The sequence below is a fragment of the Diabrotica virgifera genome, chromosome 2, assembly GCF_917563875.1.
Source record: "Diabrotica virgifera virgifera chromosome 2, PGI_DIABVI_V3a".
Classification (NCBI taxonomy): Eukaryota; Metazoa; Arthropoda; class Insecta; order Coleoptera; family Chrysomelidae; genus Diabrotica; species Diabrotica virgifera.
The window spans coordinates 222,314,940-222,341,014 of record NC_065444.1 but is presented as its reverse complement, the minus strand read 5'-3'; the positions used below and the strand labels follow the sequence as shown (position 1 = coordinate 222,341,014).

Sequence of the window (26,075 nt, the reverse complement as noted above, 5' to 3'; positions counted from 1 at the left end):
TCGCCTGAAGAGGAATCGCGTAAAGTTCGAAACATCGATGCTATAATATACTATCATTATTTTAAAAATCGACATGTCCGAGCGTTTTGCTTATGTGCTAAAAATAAATAAGTTAATAAGGGGGGTATAATAATACTTATTCCAGCGCACTGTATGTAATTTTTTACATAAAAATTTTAATGTCAACACAACGTGATACAACAAAAAATTTTTTAAAGTTTCAGTGTAATTTCTAAAATATGCCTTTCTGACAATATTGACAATTGACAGAAGCTGTCAGCCATCTGTCAGAATAGAAGAAATTATTTCCCTAAAGTTTTGATTATCAATTTTTTAATGATAAACAATCATTAATGTAGCGTGTAAGGTGTAAGATTATTTAAATTATATCTAAGATTGGGACATGTAGTTAGTTAAACACTGTATATATTGGTAAGTCTTACTATTAATTTATTTATTCAAAATTTTACTTTTTCATTTATTTGTTTACTTCCTAATAGATATTGAAATAATCAATTGTAGTTTTAAGTAAGTTATATTTATTGTCATTTTATTAACTATTGTTAAATATTTTTAGATAACAGTAACAATGCGATTAAAAAAGGCTGTGGTTGTCTTTGGCTCTCTAATACTAACAGCAGTGTTATTAATGATAATCTCTGCAAATTATTTGTCTATGTTTCCCAATAGAAAATCAACTATTGTGGAAGATTTTGCTGAGGTAGGTAAACCTATACATATTTATCTGTAAACATATCTATATTGTGAGAAACACAAATCAGTAACACTTTCATTCAACATTCTGTCAATATTGATATTTTATGTTAGAACAGGTTATATTGTTAACTCAAATAGATACTAATTATTAAGTAACATATGGATCACATAGTTTATTTAAAAACGAGGTGCTAGTAGATGTCCAGTTTTTAATTTTTTTTTAAACAGCACAAAACTTATTTACAGATTTTAACCCTTAAGTACTAACACACCCTCTCTCAGGCTTGTTGAAAGTGGGATATTTCCCTTCCTAAAAAATTTTGAAGGTCACCTGTTTATGACTTTTTAAATTGGGTTGTTATTTAGTAGTATTGAATTCAGCAATTTCCGGCAGATTGTTATTCTAAAGATATTTAGACTCAAAGTGTGATTTCCGTCTAATAGATAGGGTGTTAGTGTTTGTGCCCAGTTCGTCAAAAAGTTCAAATAAGGAAATAAAGACTATGAGGAAACTCTTTTGAAATGACTTGATGAGGTAGAAGACGACATAAGCGAAGTGGGATCAATTTGTGATGAAAATGTTGCCACTGACTATCATTGCTACACTGTACAAATTTTAGTGCTTGTCAGTTTTTTTTGTTTGAACATTTTTTAAAAACTTTTTTATTTTCATGTTTATTACTCTTTGTTTAACTCGATTATAAATTTTGATCAAGATTCTTTAATTTGTTTCATTTTTATTACACTTTTTTTCAGGAATAAAAAGTCACATAAACAATCCTTCCATTTTTGCAGAAAAACTAGATCAATTACTGTGTTTTTTAGACAAGTAATACTTTCAGTAAGTCATCGAAATATATTTTAGCATTAAAATATTAAAAAAAAATAACCAGTGAAATGTTAAGCCCGTCTGTTAGGCGGTTAGTTAGTGTTTACGTCATTGATTTAAGATGTTAGTACTTAAGGGTTAAATTTTCTAATTAGGTGTTAAAATTCTTATACAGCCAACTCCTGTTTATCTGCCAGGGGATTATCCACAACTCTGGAGAAGCATTTTTTAATATCAATGAAAACCTGTCGTTTATAAAAATATATGATTTTAAAGAGAATTGTAATTTATTATAAGTAGAAATATAATTTTCTATTTGTATTACAGTTTAAAGTAACTAACAAAGAAGTGTGACTTTGGATCTTTATTTTCTGCATATATGTATTTGACTTCCAGTTACAGCTTATCCGCAATTTTCGTTATCCACAACAACCGTGCCACTCAACCCCACAAATAAACGGGAGTTGACTGTATATTCTTTGGTGCCATTGAATTTCTTCTTCTTCTACAATCACTACAGCCCAAATTGAGCCTTGGCCTCCTTTATTTTTTGCCTCCACCCTTGCTTGTCTGTGGCTGCTGTTCTCCATACACTGACTCCTAAAAGGGCTTGTGCGTCGCTGTTTACTGTGTCTTCCCAGCACTTTCTTGGCTTTTCAACCGGTCTCTTTCCGTGCATTCTAGCATTCAGTGCTCTTTTTAGTAGCCTATCCTCTCCCATTCTTATCACATGTCCGGCCCATTGCAATCTTTGTATTCTAATGAAGTCTTACAGGGGTGCTTCCTTATATAATTGATAAAGTTCATTGTTGTATCGACTTATGAAGATTCCGTTTTCCCTCACAGGTCGTAGTATTCTCCTCAGTACTTTCCTTTCGAATGTGTCGAGTTTATTTTTGGATGTTTCTTTCAGGACCCAGGCTTCCAGGCCATTGAATTTCTAGTGTCTCACATTTGCTTCTGCATTGTTGAATATTTTACTGCTTGTAAACAGTCCAGGCAGCCTTGACCACGCCTGCAAACTTGACTGTCAAATTTATTAAAACACAGTGTAAATAGTTTAAAAAAATTTTATTCGCCTTGTTTTAATTTGTACACAGTAAACTTACACTTGAGTAAAAGTAAGGTGACCAACTATTTTTTGTTCAAAAAGAGTACACTTTGCAAGTATTTCATAGGTGAAAAAAAAAAGAAGAAAAAACGATAAAAACTTTATTTTCTTTTAAAAACATATTCTTCTTCGGAGTGGATTAGCTACATCGGGACAACTTTCATTTTGCATGTTAAATTTGACTGTTGCGACGGCAGATAATGTTTTTACAGAAAGTTGCGACTTCTGACTGATCCAATAATCATTCCCTAGTGAAAATACTCTTTCAACAGCAGCATTAGTGCCTGTACAACAGGACAAGGAAATTTCCATTGTGGGATATGCTCTACTCTAAAATGCCGAAAGATTTCTACCCATCTTTGCCAAGTTCTATTTTCTCATCGTTCCATTTCTTCAATTTTTCTTCATTTAAATATAAATTTACTCTTCAAATTTTTCCACCTTCCTCTACCGAAAGTATACTTTTCCTGACCTGAGTGTACGGAGCAAAGTCGTACTTTTCCTCCCTAGGGAATGTTTTTATTACTGAATAGAGAATTGAATTACATTTCAAATGAACTAGTACACGATCCCTATTCTCATTCAAAAAATCATAGATTGTGAAAAATCATCAGCCACACTGTTTAGTATAGTATAATGTATGTGTTATAAGATTGTGCAAAAAGATTGGTCATAAATTATACCACAGATTCTGGGGTCAAAAATAGATTGATTGAACCTCACTTACCTATATACAATAGTGCACACAAAAAAGTTACAGCCCTTTGAAGTTACAAAATGAAAATCGATTTTTTTTTCATATATCGAAAACTCTTAGAGATTTTTTATTGAAAATGGATATGTGGCATTAGTTAAACACAATGCTTTTAAAACTTTTTTTCTTAGTACTTTTTCGATAAGCCAGTGTTTATCGAGATATTTTGAATATTTGTCGAATCCACCACATATTTGTATATGATTAAGTACGATTATAGACCTGTTGATAAGCTCAAAATTTATTTATAATTTACATTTTTAGGTATATTTTGAAAAAGTAGTCGCATCTCGGTAAAATGTGACTCATCAAAAAAAGACTAAGAGGCAAAAAAGTTTAAAGTTTAAAAACTAATGGTACACTTCACGTCAAAAAAAACTGGTACAACTCTTATAACCAAAAATCGTGTTTTTCAAGTTGTGTAAGTTGATCTTGTCACAAGTGTCATTCCAATTTCTAGGGCAACGTTGCCAGTTCAACGAAAATATTATATCAAACTAGGTAAAAATGGGGCTGTGCGACAGACCGCATTTTTTAATATACTAAAAACTAAAACAATTGTAATTTTCCGTCATCTCAATTAAGTATCCATACATTGATTCGTGTTTTATTATAATTTATGAAAATATTTCAATTCAAAAATAATGATAGATAGTAAATCTTGACATGACTTTAAATTATTATGTTTAATGTCAAATCTAGAGGTGTGATTGGTTTCTCTTAAATTGTAGGGCAAAACTGCATTAATTTGTTTGAAAATGAATCGTGACGCATGGGCAAAGATAAAATGGAACAACTATATCTCCCCACCTATATATTATATTTAAATAACTTATGTTTTACAGATGATATAGTAATAATGACTGATTTACAGAACATAAGAAATGTAGGCTGTTACAGTTAAGAGCATACAGTAGCGATCATCAGGTAGCAACAAACGCGATCCAAGATTACGGCTGTAATTTTGAATATTTTGTCGAGGTATTTGGCACACATATTCGTAATATTATAATAAAGAATGACGGTACAGAGCCCAATTTGAGAAATATGTTAGTACATATGTGAAAATTATTCTATAACTAAAAAAAATATTGCAAAAAGGCTGTACCGCCATTAGGAAGAACAAAAAAATAAACTTTCTTCAAATAAACTTTTTTATCCCATGCCTAGATTTTGTGTCACATTGGATCTACTAAAAATCGATTTTCTATAACAAAAAATAGAACGAGTCTGACTCGGCAACATTTCGCGCCTATTTTTTTTATGTAATTATGTTTATTTACAATCTACATCATTAAAAGAGTATTAAGTAAATTTGTTCCATGTTTTTGGGCATGAAGAAGAGACTTCAAATGATGTCTCATCTTATTCTATTTATGTTAAAGTTTTAAAATAGGTCCTGAGGCCAGGTTCTATCTAGTCTCCTTGTGACAGGGCCATTATGGAATAATTCCCTTACTAACTCATTGTCATGGTGAATGGTACGCTCGGTTTGTGATTCCGAGGTTCGATGGATTTCTTCTCTGATGAAAGGTATATTTAAGTCTTCGTGAAGTGTTTGATTAGTTACATACCATGGTGCATCCACTATTGATCTTAGAACCTTAGACTGAAATCTTTGGATGATATTCAGTGATGTTAACTTTGCACAGCCCCAGAGGTGTAGTCCGTAGTACCAAATAGGTTTGAGTATTGCCTTGTACAGAAGAATTTTGTTTTGGATGTTGAGTTTTGATCTGCGTCCAAGGAGCCAATACATTTGCCGAAATTTTAAGTCTAGTTGTCTTCTTTTAGTCTGTATATGTTTTTTCCAAGTAAGACGTTGGTCAAGGTGGAGGCCAAGGTATTTAGCGTCTGTTACTGTTGGTATTCGTACATTTTCCATTCTTACAGGTGGGCATGTGCTGTGGCGGTTTGTAAACGTGATTTGAGATGATTTTGTTTTATTTACTTTTGTTCGCCATTTTGTGTACCATTCACTGAGTATGTCCAGATGGTGTTGCAGGTCTTGTGAGGCTTGTATGTGATCTTCATTTACCGCTAGTATTGCTACGTCATCAGCAAAGGAAGCGATCGTAGTATTATGAGACTCTGGTATATCGGCTGTGTAGAGTGAGAAAAGCAGCGGCCCGAGTGGCCTACCTTGCGGAACTCCGGAGTTAATAGGACAGAGGCTGGATTGTTGGTCTTTGAATTTTACTGAGAAATATCTATTTGATAAGTAGGATTTGATTAGGAGGAAATAGTTACTAGATAGTGCTAATTTTACTTTGTAAAGCAGACCTCTGTGCCAAACTTTGTCAAACGCTTGTGAGATATCTAGGAATACAGCGTTGCAGTATTTCTTTTCTTCGAGAGTTTTTGATATTTCATTTACTATTCGATGGACTTGTTGTGTAGTAGAGTGATTTTCCCGAAAACCAAACTGATGTTCTGGTAGTAATGTTAGGAATTCATGATCTGCGTATATTCTTTGTAGCAGCAATCTTTCAAAAACTTTACTGACGATTGGGAGTAGGCTGATGGGTCGATAATATGTTACTTCATTGGGCGCTTTGCCTGGCTTAAGGATCATTATGATTTCTGCAAATTTCCATATTTTTGGAAAGTATGATAAACTTATCATGCGATTAAATATTACTGTTAGCATAATAATGGCCTTACGAGGAAGTTGTTTTAGTATGTACTTGTGCCGAGATTAAGTCACAACCTGGAGCTTTTCGTGAGTTGAGTTTGGTTATTTCTTTCTTGACTTCTATAGGATTAAAACTTTTGATTGGAAGGGACATTCGACATGCTGCGCTAATTAGTTCTTCCACTTCTTCATCAGGGTCTGGTGGCTCGGTTTGAAATACACTCGTAAGATGTTCAGCAAAGACGTCCGCTTTTTCCTTGTTGGAACGAGCCCATTCACCATTTGGTTTATGGAGGGGAGGAATAATTGTGTATGGTTTTTTGAGTTTCTTAGTCGCCTTCCATAGCGTCTGATCATTTGCTGTAAGGTTTGTAATGTAATGTTCGAAGGTTTCGCTGTTTGCAGCTTTGATGGCTACTCCAAGTTGTCTACGTAGTCTATTGTATATATGTTGATCTATGTTGTTTCTAGATCTTTGCCAATTTCTTCTCGCACGACGTTTTTCAGCAATGAGTTGCATTTCGCGCCTATGAGTATAAAAATTATTGTTTTTGATAGTATAAAGGTCACTGTCAGTGTCGAATTACCGACACACTGTTGCCTCACTGTTGAAAGTTCGCAAAACTTTCGAAAAATAAAAATATTGATGACGCGCTACTGTTTACTCTTACGATGAATTTGAAAAAAAAACTAAGTGCGCATGAAAGAGTACATACAGCATTCATTAAACTTAAAAATTTCTATTTGTCGTGACATAAGGTTAGGGCAACTTGTAAGGATGTTTCTCTGTTATATGCTGTCTACTATTTTTTATGGCTTGGAAGCATGGACACTACATCAAGTGATTATAAATAAGTTGGTCGCCTTTCAGTTTTGGTGTTACAGAAGAATGATATGCATATCATGGATTCAAAGAGTGTCAAACGTGTGGAAGTAACTAGAAGGATAGGAAATGAACGAGAAATAATATTAACTATCACAAGATGAAAATTTGACTATTCAGGACATGTGATGAGGCAGCAAAGTTACTCATTATTGCAACTCATTATGCAAAGCAAAATTCTAGGAAAGGGGAAATTTCGGTGGATCATTAGCATATAGTTATATAGAGGCATCTTTTTTTGGTTTTATTATGGATTCAGCTTTTTAAAGTTTTTTGCGTATATGTAATATCTTCTTTTTTCTCATAATCCTTAGTGGTCTTCAGAGTGTCGGATGTAGGGTGTCGCCTCTTATCCATTTCTTCCATGCACTTCTACTGGTGACCAGTAGGGTGGTGCGAAAAAAGTCAAGTTGATAATTCCGTGTCGCTATAGTGCGGAAAAGTTGCGATTGGTAATTACAAGAAAAACAAAAAAAGAATTATTCAAATCGGACTTTATCTTCCGATCCCGCAACAGGCCTAAAGATTATTAGTCCTGTCGCCAGGGGGGGTACAACGGCCTCGTTAATTCAGATGGACTTACTCAAGTTTTTTTTATGTATTTTGACCCGTAGAACACGAATTTTTTGGGTAACAGTTGATCCGGATGTCGATAAGATTGTTATAGACCAAGAACTTGAGGAATCAAATAACAGCGATTTTTGGCAAAACAAAACAATATTTTGTATTTTTTGGGCCATTTTAAGTAAAAAATATTTCTACAAGTTTTTTCGTAGGATGCACAGTTTTCGAGATAAACGCGGTTGAACTTTAAAAAAATCGAAAAATTGCAATTTTTGAACCCGAATAACTTTTGATTAAAAAATAAAATAGCAAGTCTGCTTACCGCATTTGAAAGTCTGAGTCAAATTATATCGGTTTTGATTATTTGCATTGGTAAAAATTTATTTTTTTATTGTTTAACAAAGCTATAAACACGTAGGGTTTCCCGTGCTTTTACATGCGTTTTAACGCATGTAACGTAGAAATAGTCTTGATTGCACTAGTACCTATTCTACCTACTCGTTCGATTTTAAATGAGAAATCATAGAAACATCACTCACGCACTAGTTGTTTGTAGCTTTGTTTAACAATAACACAATAAATTCGTAGCAATGCAAATAATCAAAACCGACATAATTTGACTTGAACTTTCAAAGGCGCTAAGCAGAATTGCTATTTTATTTTTTAATCAAAAGTTATTCGGGTTTAAAAATTGCAGTTTTTCGATTTTTTGAAAGTTCAACCGCGTTTATCTCGAAAACTGTGCATCCTACTAAAAAACTTGTAGAAATATTTTTTGCTTAAAATGACCCAAAAAATACAAAATATTGTTTTGTTTTGCCAAAAATCGCTGTTATTTGATTCCTCAAGTTCTTGGTCTATAACAATCTTATCGACATCCGGATCAACTGTTACCCAAAAAATTCGTGTTCTACGGGTCAAAATACATAAAAAAAACTTGGGTAAGTCCATCTGAATTAACGAGGCCGTTGTACCCCCCCTGGCGACAGGACTATATGAAAAAAATGAAATTTTACCTTTTTTTTTAAAAAAATTTTTAACCCTTCGTGTACGGTTTATTTATCGCTATAGTAGAATTTATTTACAGTTTGCATGGTAGAGTAATAAAAAAAAAATAGATTTACGCATTTAACGAATATCTTCCGATCCCGCAAGGTCAATCAAAATCTATAAAAATTTGAAATTTTTATAGATTTTGATAAATTAAAAAACATTTAGTTATCTCATTTTTCTGTTGCATTGTGAAGCTCTTCGCTTGTTTAGATATTGTATGACAATATTTAAACGACCCAGAACTCAAAACGAGGGGGTGGTTGCAGTTCTAGCTCCACACGCACCCCTCTCTCCAGCCAAAAAATGAGTGTGTGTTTTTTACATTATTTACATATGTTATGTACATTTCTTTTTCATCTGTTTGTGTCCAGCTCTTAAACATCAACTTTGTATTGTGATTTCCTGGTAAAATCTGGCTGCATGGACCTTGATTGAAATGTTTTCCTGATGAATCCATCTGTTGATTGGGGCCCACATACATTAGCATTAGACAATGCTTCCGTGGGCAACTTTAGACACCGCTCGTTAGCTTGAATGTGGCAGGGATAGTTTTGTACATTCCAGTCTGGCATGTCTCCCGATGTAATGCAAGAAATTATATCTTCATTTGAAACTCTTCGAAGAACTGGTGGAGAAGATAGTTTTGTAACATGCCAGTCTATTATTTCAGTGTAGTCTTGTGCTTGAAAATTTAAAGTATTAGAGATGAAATTTCTAATACTTTTGCCCTTGGCTTTAGTCTGTCCGGCTTTTAACACTCTCCTTGGCCCTAGCTCTTTAATGTGTTTCCTTTCTCCCTACTACTTGAAATTTTGAAGCACAGAACTAAATTAAACTAATAGACTGGAATGTTGCAAAACTATCTTCTCCACCACTTCCACGAAGAGTTTCAAATGAAGATATAACTCCTTGTATTACAGCGGGCGACATGTCAGACTGGAATGTACAAAACTATCCCTGCCACAATCCAGCTGATGAGCGGTGTCTAAAGTTGGCCACGGAAGCATCGTCTAATGCTAATGTATGTGGGCCTCAATCAAGAGATGGATGCATCAGGACAACACTTAAATCAAGGTCCATGCTGACAGATTTTACCAAGAAATCACAATGCAAAGTTGGTGTTTAAGAGCTGGACACAAACACATGAAAAAGAAATGTACATAATATGTCAATAATGTAAAAACACACACTCATTGGTTGGTTGGAGAGAAGGGTGCGTGTGGAGCATTTTAGTGCAACCACCACCTCGTTTTGAGATCTGGGTTGTTTAAATATTGTCATACAATATCTAAACAAGCGAAGAACTTCACAATGTAACAAAAAAATGAGATAACTAAATGTTTTTAATTTATTAAAATCATCAAAAATTTCAAATTTTTATAGATTTTGATTGACCTTGCGGGATCGGAAAATATCCGTTAAATGCGTAAAACAATTTTTTTAGTACTCAACCATGCAAAGTGTAAATAAATTTTACTATAGCGATAAATAAAACGTACTCGAAGGATAAATAAAAAATTTTGAAAAAAAGGTAAATTTTTTTTTTCATAATCGTTATTCCTGTTGCGCGATCGGAAGATAAAGTCCGATTTGAATAATTCTTTTTTGTTTTTCTTGTAATTACCAATCGCAACTTTTCCGCACTAGAGCGATACGGAATTATCAACTTGACTTTTTTCGCACCACCCTAGTGACCAGGTTCTTCAAATCTCTTATTATCATGTCTCTCTTTTCACCTATATCATGGATTTGTTCAATCCATGTCCTCGTCGGTCTTCCCTTTTTTCTTTTGTTTTCCATTTTAGCTTCATGTACCTTCTTTGTTATTCTCTTTTGCCGCTCTATGTGGCCAAACCAGTTCAATTGCTTGTTTTCGATCTTCCTCCAATTTAAGTAATAAAAATCTTACATATAAGTGATTCATTTCCGTATAATTTTATTATATTAGGTAATATTTGTTGCTACCTTATCTCAAGACTCTTTGCCTAATCCCGATAAGAAATTATTATCTAGGTACTCAAAAAAACAAGTATTAAATTGATACTATGTACAAAAATACGTATATATACGTGACAAAAAGACTGCCCATTTAATTTACAAGAGTAACAGGTCTCCTGAGAATTATGCAGGTTTTAGTCAACTTAGAGCTCAGTGCAAAATTTTATCAAAAAATTGTTATGCTAATTATATACATTCAACTGAGATTTCGATCCAAGCTAATCCAAAAAATTTTTGGAAATTTGTAAAAAGTAAGAAAGAAAATAATAGTATGCCTGTCTCAATGTCACTCAACAATACACTAGCCTCTAATGGCAACGATATTGCAAATTTATTTGCTAGCCATTTCTCTTCAGTTTTTAGTAATAAAACTCTTAAGCATAATGACAATTTAATACAGTCTAAGGTCTGTGTATCTTCCTATATTATACCAATTTCAAAAATATACGAAAAACTTTCAACTCTTAATGTCAATAAGGGACCTGGGCCAAATGGTATTTCTCACATTTTTCTTAAACGATTCTCTTTTATTCTGTCTCGGCCGCTTTATCATATTTTTAATAAATCCCTTCAGTTGGGGGAATTTCCTGACTTTTGGAAACTATCCTATGTCACTCCAATTTACAAAGCAGGTAATAAAGCTGACATAACGAATTATCGTCCTATTTCTATTCTCGGCACAATTCCCAAGGTATTTGAGAGTATTGTTACTGATTACCGTAATTATGACTGCTCTTGGATACTAAATTCTCAACAGTTCGGATTTTCTTGTGGTAAATCGGCAGAACTTAGTTTGTTGCTTTATGTTGATACCTTGTCTGAAGCTTTGGAGAGGGGGTTGCAGATTGATTCAGTGTATACTGACTTCTCCAAGGCTTTTGATAGGGTGAACCATGATCTTTTGTTACATAAGCTCAAGTTATATGGCATAGAAGGTTCTGTGTTGAAGTGGTTGGGCAGTTACCTAACAAATAGAACACAGCAGGTTAGGGTTAATCATCATTACTCCAACACTTTTCTAGTAACCTCTGGTGTACCTCAGGGCTCTCATTTGGGTCCACTTTTGTTTAACCTGTATATTAACGACATCGTCACCTGCTTCTCTAACACTTCTGCTCTCTTATTCGCTGATGATCTTAAATGATATCAAATCATTAATAATCAAGATGATGCAATATCATTGCAATCAGATTTAGATAATTTAGCCAACTGGTGTCTTGATAATGGGATGGATTTGAATGTCAACAAGTGTCACATTATCCGGTTTTGTCGGAATCATCATTTATCAGTATTTAATTATACCATAAATAATCAATTATTGGATACGGTAGACTCAATTAAAGATTTAGGTGTTGTTCTTGATTCCTCTCTGAGCTTTAACCATCACATCAACAATATTACTCAAAGATCCATGAAAATGCTTGGCTTTGTTAAAAGGACAACTCGTGATTTCACGAACGTGTTCGCTATTAAAATGCTCTATTGTTCTTTAGTCAGGACGCACCTTGACTACTGTTCTCCAGTTTGGTCCCCACATTATTTACACCTCAAGAACAAACTTGATAGTGTTCAACATAATTTTCTTAGATATATTGGGTTCAAAAAACACATCAATTATAATTATGCAGATATGGAACGATTTTTGAATATCTCTTCTCTGGATGTCCGTAGGAAGCGTAAAGATCTTACAGTATTGTTTAATATTATCAATGGCATTATTATCATTAGTATCAATTATTGTTTAATATTATTACTGCCCTGAACTCCTTGCTAAAATATTGTTGTTTGTTCCACCACGATCAACAAGACAAATTCAAACCTTTCATATTTCTTTTCATAGATATAATTACTCATATTTTACTTTTGTTCCTATTACACTAAGACTTGCTAACTCCCTAGGTGACCTTTTACTTTTTGGTAACTCTGTTGATGTTTTTAAGAACCATTTAACCAAATTAAATATTTAGCAATGTCATAACCTTGTTATTTGTTAGTAATTAATGTTTTGTAATTATTTTACTTTGTCATGTCTTTTTAAATGTTTTGTACTCTCTCATTTTATTCTTATATATTCAACACTGCAATTATCAATATCTTATTAATGTATTACCGAATTGGGCTTGCCCGTGTAAATAAATAAATGTACAATAAATGCGCTCCAAATCCGAACAGAATATTCTGTGAAAATACGCAAAAAATTTAATGGAATGAAAATAAAATATACAATACAAACTTTTGAAAAAAACTGCTATTTAGAATTTTTCAACAGAAAATTTTGAAAACGAAGTAAATCTAGAAATAAGTTGAGACAAAAAAAATCTAGAAAAATTTTCACTAGTAATACCACTAGAGGTCAAATATTGAATATTTTGAAAATTTCCCGAGTCGCAGACGAGGGAAATTTTCTAAAAATATTCATGATCAAAAAAAAATTTCCGGATATTAATTTGACTTCGCGTGGTATTCGGTAAGAAAATTCCACACCAAATTTGCATTTGAAAATCCACAGCTGCATGAACAGATTAATAGCGCGCCATAGCTTTGTCAGCAATTATTTAGGCTTTCAAATTCGTAATTTCTACTCATTGTAGTTGCATGGGAATACCATTCCAAGATAGAAAATAGTATATTCTTCAATTTTACATAAGTTTTGAGTAACTACAAGTGATAGAAAATGAATCAAAACTAAATTATGTAAACAAATAAAAACCAGTCTGTCAAAAATGTTCTGTTATTGTAAACGTCAAAAAATTTCCACTATAATTCGCTGTTGGGTACCCCACGAGCAAAAAATTTCCGATAAAATACCTCCGTTGCCATGGTGATCTGTCAAAATAACGTATTTTGATTGGTTCAAAATTACAGGTGTGGAATTTTCATAGATATTGAAATAAACGGTTTTTTTTTGGAAATAAAATTCATACGAGTATGTTATAGAATTATACATGAACGGTGGATAGTGCGTGAGAAAACTTAATCTGTATTTTTCTTCTTGATGTGCCTATCCGTGACGAATGTTGGCGATCATCATGGCAATCTTTATCTTATCTGTAGCAGCGCGGAAAAGCAGCACATATGTTGTATTGTACCAGGTTCTGAGGTTCTTTAATCAGGATGTTCTTCTTCCTGGACCTCGCTTTTCAAATATTTTTCCTTGCAGAATATCTTATAGGAGTTCATATCTGGATTCATTTCGCATAATGTGTCTGAAGTATTGTAACTTTCGAGATTTGATGGTGGTCAGTACCTCTCGGTTCTTCTTAATTCTTCTCAGTACCTTCTCATTTTGTGGAAAATGTATGTACCTATCTAGTAGGTAATGCTTTGATTTACTGATTTACATAAATTGATTACCAACAAAATGTCTACCATTCATCTAATATATTGTTTCCTTACTCTGTTTTGTTGTATTTTAACATATTAATTCCACAAAAATCAAACTAATTTGATTAAATTTAGAACTGTCAAACAGTAAAACGTTCACTTGGCATATTTTCGCACATGACAGGTACGTGTAAGTGGCTAAATGAGTAGAGGCTTCGAATTCAAATCCTAAGCACCCGAATAAACGCGGGTTCGAATCCCAATGCAAGTTTTTATTTTTTTTATACATTTTATGATTTTTTTTTCAGAAAATGCGTATTTAATTATAATTTTTGCCAACAATTATTGTTCAGAAATCATTTGTGGCATTTCTCAATGTGTTCGTGCGTGTTTTATTCTTTTATTTTTTTTTAATTTTTGGTATTGTTTTAATAAAATTTTTTGGAAAGTAGTAAGTATTAAAATTAGTTTAATATTTAAATAAAATATAAATAAACTGTTTAAAGTACTCACATATTCTTTTTTTGATATTAATTTAAAATATATATTTATTTTAACGTCAAAATTGAGCAAGTATTAGTAGTAGTGGACTAGGTGAAAGAAATGACAGAAACAATCTACGTATACAATTCTGCCCAAAACACAAAGTGATGGTAGCGAACACTTGGTTGAGACTGCCAAAAAGAAGCCAATAACAAATCAGACCTTGGGAGAAACAATCACCAATAACAAAGAAGACCTTGGGAGACACTTAGGCAGGACATGTCGGTAAAGAGTGTTGAAATTGATATGACCTGATATAAAAATAGTATATAATATATAATAACAAAATAGAACTTATGGAGAAATGCAATTAGGAAAGCCGACCCCGCATAGGGATAAAGCCAAAGAGAATGAAAACTAATTTGTATTTTGGCCATCAGTGTAAGAATTGGTCTTATTTTTAGTTAGCGGCTGGTGGGTTTTGATATTATCACAGGGATATAGTGAGAAAGTTAATAATCGATGCAATAAAATTTGATAAGAAGTAATAGCCCAAAGAGGGCAAAAAATATATATTACTGATTGTAAACCTGTTTTTGACAGGTCATAAAAATGTAATATTAATAGAGTACCTTCCACAAGTTTTTATATAGAGGGCATATTCTCTAGTTTTGAAATTTAATTCTATTCTTTGGTGTTGGTTCTGTACGAACCATTTATTACAGCAGGTGTAGCGAAAACATTTATTACAGCATCGTTAAATCTTGGTTATGATATATGATATTCTTCGAACAATACTTTTCATTATTCTTCTTCTTCTTCTTGTGCCACTCCTATCGGAGATTGGAAATCATCAAGGCTATCCTGACCCTGTTTACAGCTGACCTAAAAAGTTCATTAGTGGTGGAGCCAAACCACTCTTTCAAATGCCGCAACCATGATATTCTTCTACGGCCTGGATTCCGGTTTCCTTCTATTTTTCCTTGCATTATATTTTGAAGTAATGAGTATTTATGCCCTCTCATCAGGTGACCCAAATATTCCAGTTTTCTTCGTTTTATCGTTAACAAAATTTTATCGAGTTAAAAATCAGTGGAGTCAATCATGGCGAGATCTTTGTAAACAATCCAAATCTCAGTATTCACTGATTCAACCTTCTGTTCCAAATATATATTGGTTTAAAAATTATGTAGTACCTCGAAGATATATAACAACATTAATTAGAATGAAGTTTGGACATGCATGTTTCCCTCTACATCTAGCAAGAATTAAAGTTTTTGATTCAAATCTTTGTACAGAATGTCAGAAGGTTGGTGACTTAAATCATACTTTCTTTGAGTGCGCAAAATATATTCCATGCACGTATAATTTAATCCAAGATTTAATAAAATGTAATGTTTTTCCACCTTTCAATGTATCCTATCTATTGTCTCTGAACAGCAAGAACATATATGATTGTTTAATGAAATTTATCTGTGAAACTAAAATTAACCTCTAAACTTATTAATCTTGATAATTTGGTATATTATGTACATATGAAAAAAGAAGAAGAAGAAGAAGATACATAATGGAAAATGTGGTGAGCAACTTGGACAGTCCATAGCGGCCAGCTTTTGAACTGAGTAGAGAGCTGTAGAAGAGTTTGCTATGGAACTCTAAGGACCTCATTGCCTTCCTTATGTATGAACAGAAAACAAAAAAAGTTGTGACTGGCTAAATGACACCCAAGGCTATGCCATAAAAAAAAATCGTTAACAAAATTTCTGGGTAGTTTCCTATTCTTCGTATTACTTCAAGGTTTGTGACTCTTTCAACCCAACTTATCTTCAGTATTCGACGGTAGCACCACATCTCGATACTTTCAATATTTTTTATCTTCTGATTGAGAGTCCAGGCCTCTACACCGTATAATAGCATATTAAATACGTAGCCTCTTAGCATTCTTAATCGTAGAGGGATGATTATATATCTCTGTTGCAGAATAATTTTCTCATCTTTATGAAGGTGGCCCTGGCAATTTCTATACGTCTTTTTATTTCATTGTTTTGGTCTCCAGTTTCGTTTATTAAAGTTCCCGAGTATTTGTAACTTGATACTTTTTTAAATTTGAATGTCGTTTATACTAAGATGTGCTGGTTGTGTCATGTTTTTACTGAAAACCATATATAGTCCATATTCAAGTAATGAAGCTTAAAATACAAGACCTCGCAATTTTTACAGAATGAATAGATTTGCTTGAAAATTTGAGAATTAGTAGTGGATAGTCCAAGGATCAAAATCTATATGATGCCGAAAGGCGCTTTACCATGGGGGTGGTTGCCACCCCAACTGGGGGGGGGGGGTGAAATTTTTTTATTATATTTTGACCACAAAAGTTGGCAAAACATTCATTCTAAGCAAAAATCATTCTATATATTTTTGTGATAAAATTAATAGTTTTCGATTTATTCGCTATCGAAAGTGTTAGTTTTATATCGAAAAAATCAATGTTTTTAATAAGTTTTGTGCTAATAACTCCAAAAGTTTTCGTTTTATCAAATCAACTTTACTTAACAAAAATGTAGCTTTTGAAAAAATAAACAAAACCGTATTTTTAATTTTCTTTAAGACCAATAGTAATCGAGCTATACTTTATTATATGTTAGCTCTTCTTCGTCAAATGCTAAATATTGTAGTTTCAAAGTAAAAAAACTATGTATTTTTCGAGGATAACTTGTTAAAACTAATTTTTTTTTTTTAACATCCAACGTTTATTGCAATCTGTCTAATCACAAATAATAAGCAATACATATAATTATTGAAAAATAACACAGATGGAAGCCGCCCAGTGGCGAGCACCCAGTAAGACATATAACATTATAATTTTAAAATAAGACATAACAATTACTTGGAACATAATACATAGATAAAATTTAGTATAGTGGACAGTTCAGACAATAAAAATATGATTATTAAAAGTCTTAAGGAACATGAATAAAAATACGAAAGAAGTTTAAAAAATCACTAAAACTAAAACATGATTATTTCACTGCACTATGACACTGCACTCTGTTGTTGCTCTGATGTCCACATGTACTAGAGGTCCAAAGGGTCAGGTCTTTTTAATCGTCTTTCATGAGAAATGTTGAGCAGGTCCGTGGCGAGTGGATTTGGATGGCAGGATAGTCTGGTCTTATATCTAGAATTTACAGCAGATATTGCTTCGCTAACTGTTGGTAGCTGTAGGTCGTGGTGCAATCTCTGGTTCGTAACATACCAAGGGGCATTGCAGATCTGGCGCAACACTTTTGATTGGAACCTTTGAAGTTTTTGAATGTTGGTATTACTTGCTGTTCCCCATATTTGTGCTGCATATAGCCACACCGGTTTTAAAATACATTTATAAATCATAATTTTGTTCTCCAGGCTAAGATTTGATTTCCTACTCATGTACCAATACATTTTCCTGTAGATTAGGCCGAGTTGAAGACGTTTCTTCCAGATGTGGGTGCCCCAATTAAGTTTACTATCTAAATGAATTCCCAGGTATTTTACGGCGGTATTGACTGGTAGTGGAGTGTTATTTATAGAAACCGGAGGCGCGACACCTTTTTTTAAAGTAAATGTTATTTGTGTGGATTTTAAACTGTTGACTTGTACTCGCCACAATTTAAGCCAGCTCTCTAGTTTAGTCAGATGATTTTGCAATACCTCGGATGCTTCTGTTGCTATAGGATTTGAAGCCATTATAACTGTGTCATCCGCATATGTAGCAATTGTTGTATTAATGGTGGTTGGAAGATCCGATGTGTATATTAAGTAGAGTGTTGGTCCTAATATGCTTCCTTGTGCAACTCCAGAACATATTGGAAACAGGTTAGTAATTTCCCCTCCTCTTTTGACTTGAAAAAATCTATCTGTCAGATAGGATCTTAATAGTGAACTTACGGGATAAGGAAATATGGATTTAATCTTGGAGATAAGACCTACATGCCAAACTTTATCGAATGCCTGTGAGACATCTAGGAATGCAGATGTACAGTAATTTTTGTTTTCGAGCGAATTTCTGATAGTTTTTACTACCCTATGAATTTGCTCGATGGTACCATGTTGTTTCCTAAAGCCAAACTGATAATTAGGTAAAACATTGTTGCTGTCTAATGTAGGCTCTAGTCTTCTCAGGAAAAGCCGCTCGAACACTTTGGATATAATAGGCAACAAGCTTATTGGACGATATGAAGATACTTCCGCGTGATCCTTATTAGGTTTTGGGATTAGAACAATTTGAGCTACTTTCCATTGGAGTGGAAAGTAACCTGTTTTTAATATTGAATTAAATATATAAGTAATTAAGCTTACACCTTCGTTGGGTAGATTTTTCAGTACCAAACTAGATATTATATCATACCCAGGTGACTTGTTATTCTCCAGATTATCAATTACTTCTTCTACTTCAGATTTCTTGAAAATTTTAATAGGCAGAGCCATTTGATATGGTGCGTTTATGACTTCATGAATATCTTCTTCTTCTTCAGCTGAGACTTCCCTCTGATGCGGTTGAAATACCTCGCATAAATGATTTGCGAAAGTATAAGCTTTATCTTTGTCAGTTTTAGCCCATGTACCATTTGGTTTCCTGATTGGCATATTCATTTGTTCGTTGTCTTTAAGTTTTTTTGTTAGTTTCCACAGAGAATAATTTGTATCATCTGAAGGTGAGAGGTTCTTTAAATAATTGTTGATTCCATTGTCTTTATGTTGGATCAAGTTTCTTCTGAGTAATCTGCAAGCTCTATTAAAATTTGTTTTATCTTCTGGGTGCCTAGTGAGCTGCCACCTCTTTCTTAGTTTTCTTTTTTCCAGTATAAGTGTATTTATGTGAGCAGGATACGACTCGGAGTTGTGTGTGTAGGTAATTTCTGGAGTGGACGACCAAGCAGCTTGCTGAATAACTGTAGTTAAGTGAGTGACTGCATTTTCTATGTCCCTGTCTCTTTTAAGAGGCAAGTTTAGGTTAATGGATGATTTTATTTCGTCTCTATACCTATCCCAGTTTGTTCTTTTATTACACAGTGTTAGAAGTTTAGGACAATTGTGAATTTGGCTTAGTAGGTCTATGAAGAAAGGGGAATGATCCGATGATAGGTCAAAAGAAGGAGAAATTTGGATATGGGTGTGTGTTATTCCTTTTAATATAGCGAAATCAATAAGATCAGGAATTTTTTGTCTATCAGTGGGCCAATAAGTAGGCTGTCCAGTAGAGAGAGGAGTTAAATGATTCACATTAATACTTTTTAATAATTCTCGCCCTCGTGAGGTTATGATTCTGGAGCTCCATTTGTGATGTTTGGCATTGTAATCTCCAGCAGCAATGAAACGGTGTCCGAGTATCTCAAAGTATTCAGTAAAATGATCAGCTTTAATTATTTTATTCGGTGGACAGTAAACAGCAGATAAAATAATCGAGCCTTGTGAATCTTCTACCGACACTGATGTGGCTTGAATGTTAACTCTGCTAATTTTGTTTATTTCATGATGCTTAATATTATTTCTTATAATAATTGCCGTACCTCCATGGGCCTTTCCTAAAGGATGTTGAGTTACATAGGTTGAATATTTGGGAATATTAAAATAACTCTTAATAGTCATGTGTGCTTCGGAAATAAACATAACATCTAGATTATGAGAACAAATAAAAGCTTTTACTTCGTGAAAATGATTAGTTAAGCCATTGGCATTCCAACAGCACATCTTAAGTTTAGTGTTGAAGGTTAAGCTTAGATATCAGAGACATTATTAGATCAAACATCTTATCCATTCTTTCCATTAGTTTATGTACCACAAGTTCTAAATTGTTTTGTATATGTTGGGGAGTTGCTGTTTCTATTTCATGAGTAGTCTCATTTGTGTTAGTTGTATTTTTATTATCTTTTCCTGCAGCAATATTCGCATAACTGATATTTGGTTGAGTGATTGACGAATGTGCAACACGAGGTGGTTGACTTGCGTTTTTTTCTCGAAGCGATGGAAATTTTTTCTTTTGCAGTTCTTTGTATACAGAACATCCCTTGTAGCTTGCAGGATGATTTTCTCGACAATTTACACATTGGACATCTTTTATATTCTTTTCTTTTGGACATTTAGACGATAGGTGATCTCCTACGCATTTTACGCATCGCGGACTCCTGTGGCAATAATTGTGTGTGTGGCCAAAATGTTGACATCTTTGACATTGGGGTAGTTCCCTCTTCGGATGCGGTGCCTCAACTGTGACAATAGTGTTGAGTAATTTCGTGATCTCATATACATCTTTATTATTGCTGTGAATAGCCAGTTCTATATTAAATAGTGGCAGATCTTTCTTTGTGCCTCTTTGCTTAATATTAGAGATATTCAGTGCAGTATGCCCGTGCTCCAGCAATGCTTTTTTAATGTCTTCTGGATCTGTTGAAGGATGGATATGACGTATAACAACTCGGAATCCTCGGTTTTGTTTTAGTTGGTATGTATGGTACTGAGTATTTTTTTCTGATAGAGATTTTACGATTATTGAGTAGGTTTTTGATGAATCAGCTTGAACTTTAATTTGATTGTTAGCAAGACATTTTAAAGTATATTTACCTGGAGTTTTCTGCTGTAGTAAATCCTGTAGTGGTTTGATACGCTCAACATTTTGTATAAATATGGGTGGTGGCTGTTCCTCTCTTCGGTCTTCCAACGTTACAACTTCTTCACGAAATGCATCATCTTCAAGTAACTCGTATCTGTTAAAATATGAATAGTTTTACTCAGCCAATAATCATTGAGTGTAGCTTGTTTGGTTTTTTTCAAATCGGGACTGTCGTCATTGCGTTGACGTTTATTGTGGTGGACTGCTACCCATTCACCATCACTTTTTGCTGCATCTGCATCTGGATGTTCTTGCGGTTTATCCATTTGAAAATTTGATAAATGTGATTGTAGATCGTTGTTGCATGTTTTGACTATTTTCTGCTGTTCATCTAGTGGATTGGAACTGTCTTTTTGAGTTCTTACAGGTGGAGGAGTTCGTGCTAAGCTGTTTCTTCTAATTGATGGATTTATGTCCTCACTGCATGGAAAACTAGTAGATTGTTCCTGGTTATCGTGTTGGTAACTCATAGTTTTCCACTAGTTATAGCTAGGAATTTTTAAAACATTCCGACATATTTTGATAATATACTGGCCTATTTTCTTTATATTTAGGTATATTTATGTTGATAAACGTAGTAATTAGATATGTAGAAATTACTTACTGGATAATTATTTTAGCATTAAACACTAACAATTTTTTTTGGCTATTGTTTTTCGGTTTCTTGATAACGATAGATTTATACTAATTACAATATGATAAGATAATAATTAGACAAACTGCTTCTTAATTACATGTGTTCAGCTCGAAGGTTCTGAACAGACTGAAAACTAATTTAAAGTACTTTTTCTACAACCGTGTTAAAAATGCAATTTTTAGCACTCCATACGAGCGTTAAAAATGCTACTTGAAGGCACTAGTGCTTTAAAATTTTTATGGCACTGCAGTTCGTATTGACCGTATAGGCAATTTCGATGTAATGTCAAAAAAATATAAAAATGGAATGTCAGTCAAGTTCAAGTAAAAGTTTTTGTAGATATTGTCCTGTAATTACGTTTGTAGAAAAAATATTGTAAAAAAAAGTACATTTTTAAGGCACTCATGTGAATTGCACAACTCGCTTCGCTCTTTCTGCAAACTTTCACATGCGAGCCTTAAACGTGTACTTTTAACACTTATATCATAAATAACTATAAAAACATATATCTCCAGAAATAGAAATAAAGTCTCTAGATCAAAAATTAAGTGACTTATAATGAAAAGAATGTCAGTCCCTATTTTTTTTTTCAGCGAAAAAGTGATCGGAAGCAACCGCCCTAATCACCACCCTAATTGAAATTAGTCATTGACCTTATTTGGTCTTTTTTATTTATATGTATTATTAATAGGTTCTAGAAGTTTGACCGGCCTAGAATGATTGGTTTTTAAAAAAAAATTAGTTAAAAGCGAATAAAGAATTTTTGTAGTTTGGAAAAAATGGCTTTTTCTTCAGAATAGAAAGATTAGCATCAGAGATACGAAAAAATGTTTACTAATGAAATTGTAGCTTATTTAATTCCCCAGAGCCTGGTTTGCAAAAAATTTTTCTACGGTAAAAATTCAGTGAACTATTGACAATTAAAACTTGTAATAACATGCAAAAACCATCTTTACCAACCCTTTCAAAGTCACCTCTTTTTGCGACTGAGGATTTTAAAAAGATTTAATAATAATATGCTTATAGATCTTGTAAAAACCTATAAAATTCTTATTTACCAAACTTTCTAAGATAAAAAATAAAAAAGTTACGGTTAAAAAATCAATATATTTTTTTGAAAAAAAAAGGGGAAATCTAATTGGAAGCATAATAATATAAGTTAGGGGTGCTTTTAGCCATTGGCCTTATTCATTCTTCTTTATTTATGTATTATTAATAGATTCTAGAAGTTTGAGTGGCTTAAAATGATTAGTTTTTAAAAAACTAGAGTTAAAAGCGAATAACGAATTTTTGTAGTTTTATAGGAAGATTAGCATTAGAGATACGAAAAAATGTTTAAACATGAAATTGTAGGTTATTTAATTCCCAAGAACTTGGTTTGAAAAAATTTTTTCTACGGCAAAAATTAAGTGAATTGTAAATGAGTACAAGTGTACAAAACTAACACTTTCGATAGCGAATAAATCGAAAACTATTAATTTTATCAAATAAATGTATAGAACATTTCTTACTTAGAATCAACGTTTTTATCAAGTTTTGCGGCCAAAATATAATAAAAAATTTTCACCCACGAGATAGGGTGGCAACCACCCCCATGGTAAAAGCGACTTTCGGCATCATAATATAGATTTTGATCCTTGGACTATCCACTACTTATTCTCAAATTTTCAAGCAAATCATTCATTCTGTAAAAATTGCGAGGTGAAAAGCTTCGGTTCCTGGACTGACTAATACTTGGTTTTTTGATATTGATGTTTATGCCATAATTGTTGCAAGCAATATTTATGTTTGTAAGTAATCGTTATTAGTTAATTCTAAATTAAGTTATTATTAATTATTGCTAAAGTTGACTTATTTTTGATCGTTTTCTGTAAACAAGGTAACGATCTTTACCAAGAATAGTCAAAATTATTAAACTACACAATTGAACAAATCTGGGAAAACCGACCACAACCGAAGAAATAAAATTATACTTCTGATTTTCAAATGATCACACATAGGTCTGGATCCCGCGTATGAAAAAAAAGTTGATTAATAGCAAGCTGAAAATTTGTTAATAGCTTAAGGGTGTCTAGTCGGATAAACTTTGATATATGGGAACACTGGAACAGGGGCAGTTTTAATTGTGGAACAGGTTAAAAATTTGGAACGGTCAGACCATGAAAACGGCACATGTATTTTGTCCGACAGAACAGACTTAAACTATCCGAACAGAGATTAAACTCTCATGCAAAAATCAGACTGCTATTTATCACCAAATGGGCGTTTTAATGAGTGGAACATGTAGAATATGTCAAATGACAGGAATTATGACAGGTGATAAATAGCAGTCTGATTTTTGCATGAGAGTTTAATCTCTGTTCGGAGAGTTTAAGTATATTTTGTGGGACAAAATAAATGTGCCGTTTTCGTGGTCTGACCGTTCCAAATTTTTAACCTGTTCCACAATTAAAACTGCCCCTGTTCCAGTGTTCCCATATATCAAAGTTTATCCGACTAAACACCCTTAAGCTATTAACAAATTTTCAGCTTGCTATTAATCAACTTTTTTTTCATACGCGGGATCCAGACCTAACAGATTTTTGTATTAATGACAACTGCATAAATTAAACTGGGTCGAATTTATTAGAAACACAACTTTGAAATCCCGCTAAATCATGGGGTACTTAATGGTTGAATTATGTAAAAATTATTAAGTATAATGAAGTATACAGAGTGAGTTTTATGTATGGAAACCTAAAGTTATCTCGAAAACAGCTTGGACGATTTTTATATATTTTGGTAAGTAAGGGTCTTCTAATGCGGCCGATATTATAGTTCTAATTACATTGTTGTCAGATCTTCCGTTTTTCTGGAAGTCTAATGAACTTTCTTATTTCAAATAGAACACCCTGTATATTTTTTGCGTTTTGGAGTCCTTAAGAAATACTAATTATTTTTTATATAATATTTCCTATACCTAAATGCCGTAATTTCGGAGTTATTGTTACATTTATTTTAAAAAAATTTTATAAAAAAATTATAAAAATTATTTTTTTTCGGCCCTGGCATACTATTTTAGATTCTTTGGATCATTGGGAACACAAAAGGTCTTCTGTAATTTTTCTCTAAAGTTAATCGTTTCCGAGTTATAAACAATTTAAAACTGAAAAAAAAAAACGAAAAATGACGATATTCAAGGTTCAAAAACACAAGTAAAAGATATAATTTTTGAAATTAAGAATTATCTATATTCAAGTTCAATCCTTCTTCTATCAGCTCCCTATAAGAATTTTTGGCATGTTTTATTCTAAAACATTGTTTTTTAATTGTTAATGAAGCGCTTATGAGAGGACGGGCGATCGGGCTGCATTAACAACTACAAAACAATGTTTTAAAATGAAACAAGCCCAAATTACTTATGGGAATTTGATAAAATAAGATTTAAACTTGAATTTCGATACTTCGTGATTTCAAAAATAATATTTTTTACTTGTGTTCTTGAGCCTTGAAAATCGACATTTTTCGATTTTTTTTCAGTTTTCAATTGTTTATAACTCCAACACCATTAACTTTAGAGAAAAATTACAAAAAATATTTCTTGTTCCTAATGATCCAAAGAACCTAAAATACTGTCTCCTCGGACAGAAAAAAAGTTTTTTTTATAATTTTATAATTGTAAAAATATTTTAAAAGTAAATGTAGCAATAGCTCCGAAATTACGGCATTTAGGTATAGGAAATATTACATAAAAAATAATCAGTATTAAGCAAAAAATATATATTTGAAATACGAAAGTTCATTAGATTTCCAGAAAAAGGGAAGATTTGACAACAATGTAATTACGACTCTAATATCGGTCGTATTAAAGACCCTTACCCACCAAAATCTATAAAAATCGTCCAAGCCGTTTCCGAACAAAAAACGTTACAAAAATCATAAAATTCGGTTTTTTTCTTTAATATTAAATTTAAACTCACAGACTTTTTTATCGTAGTAACTGATGTCTGAAATCTTTATTTAGAAATTTTAAATATACCCTCAGAATGTGAAAAATCGCAGAAAACTCAACAAATATACGAGATAATACCTCGACCACAAATAATAGATATATTTTTTGGTCCCGAACAGGATTTTTATTTTCAATTGCCAAAAAAAGCGATGATAAATCTGCCCACATCCCTTGATAAACTTGTTAAAACACAACAACTTGATATAAGCGAAGAATATTTTAACTTGCTTAGTAAAACAATTAACATTATGGGTACCTATAACAATGAATAAAAGTCTCGCTTGAGCAATGTTCCACAACTATAAATATTAGACCTGGATCCCGCGTACCAAAAAAAGTTGATTAATAGCAAGCTGAAAATTTTTTAATAGCTTAACGGTGTCTAGTTGGACAAACTTTGATGTATGGGAAAACTGGAACAGAGAAATTTTAATTGTAGAACAGTTT

The 26,075-nt window shown here is 32.8% G+C and overlaps 1 protein-coding gene across 2 annotated transcripts in view; it reads left to right on the top strand.

Moving 5' to 3' along the window:
- The first annotated feature begins 286 nt into the window (after positions 1–286).
- The window catches only part of LOC126880396 (alpha-mannosidase 2), a 128,942-nt gene continuing 103,153 nt past the window's right edge, over positions 287–26,075 (top strand). The window contains exons 1-2 of one of the 2 annotated variants that reach the window (XM_050644233.1): positions 287–432; positions 578–721. In XM_050644233.1, the coding sequence (XP_050500190.1) occupies positions 590–721 (132 nt within the window). In that variant the 5' untranslated portion in view covers positions 287–432; positions 578–589. The remainder of the gene's footprint in view (positions 433–577; positions 722–26,075) is intronic. The other variant, XM_050644234.1, reaches the window with a different exon arrangement.